The following is a 3,705-nucleotide window of genomic DNA, read 5'->3' on the forward strand; positions in this document are numbered from 1 at the left end:
AAACCGGCCCCTCTCTCAGAGAACGGGATCATGGCGAAAAGGTTCGGTAAGAGAAAAATAGAATGCGGGGTATTTAAACCAAAGTGGACAAACGATGTTTTTGTTTTTGTTTCTTTCAGCGCAAAGAAACGTCTGTCAGTCTCATCTGTCAAGAGGTGGCTTCATTTTGTGTGGGTTTCTGGAAAACAATCCATTTTTACATTTCCGTACTCTTGCGGTCACCCTTTTTCTGTTCCAGACTGACCCACCCCCACCCTCACCCCAGCCCCAGCTTCCAGCCCACCCAGCTCTGCTGCTGCCAGCACCGGCGTGCATTTAGTTGGCGACGTGCTTCTCTGCAGCCGGCCCGTGCACGCCACCAGGTAAGAAGTCGAGCTTTATTATTATTATTATTATTATTATTATTATTAGGTGTAATTCATGTTTTTTTTATTAACATGAAATTGTCTTCATTATTTTGCAGACTGGTTGCAAAGCAATTCTGGCAAAAAAAAAAAAAATGTGCGCGTGTGTGTGTGTATGGGGGGTGGCGGATGGGGGGGCGGGGGTGGACCGCCGCTAATTTCTTGTGCGTGTGTAGCAATGCAGCAGCCAGCAGCTGTTTGACGCATGCATGCCCCCTCCTCTTCTTCCTCCTCCTCCTCGTCCTCCAAACCAAACATTCTGTTAGCGTCACAGAATTTGGTTTGTCGTAACTAATACATAAAATTTAACATAGTTAAAAAAAAAGAAGTGCGTGCAAGGGAAGTGGACTGCAGGCTGCCGTAAGCATGACTCTGCACCTGTCTGTGTGTTTGTTTGTTGTTTGTGTCCCGCAGGCAGGAATTAAGTACCCTCAATTTGGCTTCGACTGCGGTCCCCAAGTTCCAGGTAATATTTAACTTCAGATATGTCAAAACGTAGAATGTCTTTTTTTTCTGCCTGCATGCATGATGCAACTGTCATTCTGATTATATTTAAACGTACAATTCTATTTTTATTATTATTATTATTATTATTATTATTATTATTATTATTGTTATCATTGCTCGATTGTTCCATACAGCAGAATGTGAGAAAACTCTGTCAGCGTGCATTTGAACCCGAGCGGTGGGCCGGGCTCCACATGGTGCCTGGGCCTGTAGCCTACATGTCATATGGGAATGGTTTCCGTCTGCTTTTGGCTAAATAAAGGCGGCTCTGTGTTGGAGCCTATTAAAGATCTGCGATGATGGAGCGACTGCAGTTTGCCGGATGGCGCGCATACATCCATTCGCTGCTCGGTAACCGCAACACACCGAATGCATATGCAGGTATTGCTCTTATTGTGAGAAGAATCGTTATTCGTAATGTTGGTGGCTGTAGTCATAATATTAAAAAGGGCGTTTCGCAGCAACAACAACAACAACAATAATAATAATAATAATAATAATAATAATAATAATATTATTATTTTCACCAATTGACACGACTCTTGGATTTGAAATACTCAAAGGGGGCTTCAACACATTGCGCAGAAATTGCCCTGGGATGTTTCCTCGGCACGAGTGGACGTGAAATGCGGACGGTAATCGTTAATCAATAATCTTAATCAATAGCGATTATTTGCCGGATACTCTCGGGAGCCTGGTTTGGAATATTGGTGGGTGTGGGGGGGGGGGGTATGTTGATCAGTTCGAAACAATGACGTGAGGTATGATCATGATCACAATATTACGTTTGACACTTACACACGACTTGCACACCCACGTAATTATTTTTTTAAATACAATAATGATCAGTTTTGATATTATATGAGAACTTTATTAATGGGGGTGTTCAACCTCCCAGTATTTATTTGGTAACACAGGCGTTTCCAATAAATTCTGCCAGTCAAAAACCAATTCAAAACGAAAGAAAGGCAGGTCGACCAACTAATGCGAAAATTAATGTGCTGCGCAAAGGTTTTGTTGGAGCCCTTCAGAGGGCGAGAAAACTGCGTGGGATTGCCAATGAGCCGTTGTCCTGATCGATTGACTGGGTCGAGATCGATTAGGTTAGACAAACAGTGAATGAAAGAAGAAACCAACTTAGCGGCCGGTGTGTTTGCGTTTTTCTGTGTGTGTGTGTGTGTGTGTGTATTACACTCATATTTGCAGGCCAGGTCCATGAAGCCACCAACACCTTTCTATTGCATTGCTTCGGACAAATGACGCCCAATTAACGGTTAATTACCTTGGCAAGAAAACGCTCGCACTCCATTTCGACCTTCGCCTGGACCGAGTTGTGTTTCCTCCTTTTCATTTTTTGGCTGCTGGAAAGAAGGAAGGCAGGCAGGCAGGCCAGAGTGAGCTGGGGGCGTCCCGGGAAGAGAGGCTTCGTGGTCAGTCCTTGTTGCTCTTAGCCTGAAGAGGGGATACATTTACATTTTTCGTCAAAAAAAAAAAAAAAAAACATGTGCACACTCTCGATATGATGTTAAATTTGATTCGTTTTCGCATCGGGCTCTATATCGACACTGCATGTTTGCCGGACAGATTGAACAAACGCAACACTCCTTTTTCTTGGATTTCTTTCTTGATTTGGATGTATTATTATTTTGTAGTTCATAGATGAACAAATTGTGCCTGCGCTACCCGACGTCGGTGCCATTGTGCACACACGACAAACGAAAACCAAAGAGGCCAAGCCCTCCTGTCAGGTATTGCGCCAAAGGTGAGGCTTCGATCGGAGCCAAAAGCAAACCCAAGGACACGTGCAGGGGAAATTGTTGCCAAGATAAATGAGGGTTCCTTAGGAAAACAATCAAAGCCCCCGAAAAAAAAGTTTTTTTTTTTTGGAAGAATAACAATAAAAAATACATATTATACATATTACGGCAACAAGCATCATTTTAGTGACGTCTTTCATAAGAATCGTCATCATCAACATCATTAGGACAAGATGAGAATTACGATAATTCTAATCATGGTCCTAATTATTATTATGATGATTATGATTCGATTGGTTACACCTTGGAGATTGTCCTAAATTGCCCCCCCGACCGCCACTCAGTCCCCCCCAACACACACACACACACACACACACACACACACACACACACACACCACAAATAGCAGCTCCAAAATAAAACGGCCGACAACCTGCGTTTCACAGCCATGAATTTTGAGGGGAAAAAAACTCTCCGCCTGTGGGCCTCGACAATCCTGCAAATACTTTTTTTTTTTTTTTCTGGGAGTCTTTACATGGCTTTTGTTGGCTTTCGACTGATTCATTTTTTTTCTAACACTCCAGGTTCACTAATCGTTTTTTTTTTTTGTTGCTTGCTTGTTAGTAATTTTTTTAAACATATTTCGCTATTATACACGTGTTCGCAAAGATTGAAAAAAAATTTGGGGACCCCTAATAGAAAAACCAATCCGATTTCGAGGAGCCCTCGCACCTCCGTGCTGGGGACCCAATTAAACCGGACATCGCGAAAAGTAACGCGCGCAACAAAATAGTGCGCGGCACTATTTTGCACTATACCACGTTGAGCGTGTGCGTGTGCGTGTTGGGGAAGGAAGAGGAGGAACCGATGGGAGCATTTTCTTTTTTTTTTTCGCTGCGAATTGATGCGGTCAAGACTGCGGTGACGTCGACACACGCACGCACACACAGAGCGAAACCGAAGCTTGATCCGCGGTGGAAAAGGCCCCGGCTTTCTGGATTAGAGACTGAGTGAAGATAACATCGGCGCACATTGGA

General features: G+C 43.5%; 1 protein-coding gene and 1 long non-coding RNA gene across 10 annotated transcripts in view; one reads left to right on the plus strand and one right to left on the minus strand.

Moving 5' to 3' along the window:
* Positions 1-2,380, minus strand: part of prdm16 (PR domain containing 16) — a 217,717-nt gene extending 215,337 nt beyond the window's left edge. For all 8 annotated transcript variants that reach the window (XM_019887927.1, XM_019887923.1, XM_019887924.1 and 5 more), the window contains exon 1: positions 2,194-2,380. In XM_019887927.1, the coding sequence (XP_019743486.1) occupies positions 2,194-2,380 (187 nt within the window). The remainder of the gene's footprint in view (positions 1-2,193) is intronic.
* On the plus strand, positions 256-2,402 carry LOC109526604 (uncharacterized). Of its 2 annotated transcripts, none has more exons than XR_002170373.1 (4): positions 256-362; positions 819-870; positions 1,046-1,292; positions 2,284-2,402. It is a non-coding gene; the product is annotated as an uncharacterized LOC109526604 (long non-coding RNA). The 2 variants fall into 2 exon arrangements; XR_002170374.1 differs by lacking the exon at positions 2,284-2,402 and adding an exon at positions 464-684 and having other exon boundaries at positions 1,046-1,739.
* The last annotated feature ends 1,303 nt before the right edge of the window (positions 2,403-3,705 follow it).

The sequence above is a fragment of the Hippocampus comes genome, unplaced genomic scaffold, assembly GCF_001891065.2.
Source record: "Hippocampus comes isolate QL1 unplaced genomic scaffold, H_comes_QL1_v1.1 scaffold14, whole genome shotgun sequence".
Classification (NCBI taxonomy): domain Eukaryota; kingdom Metazoa; phylum Chordata; class Actinopteri; order Syngnathiformes; family Syngnathidae; genus Hippocampus; species Hippocampus comes.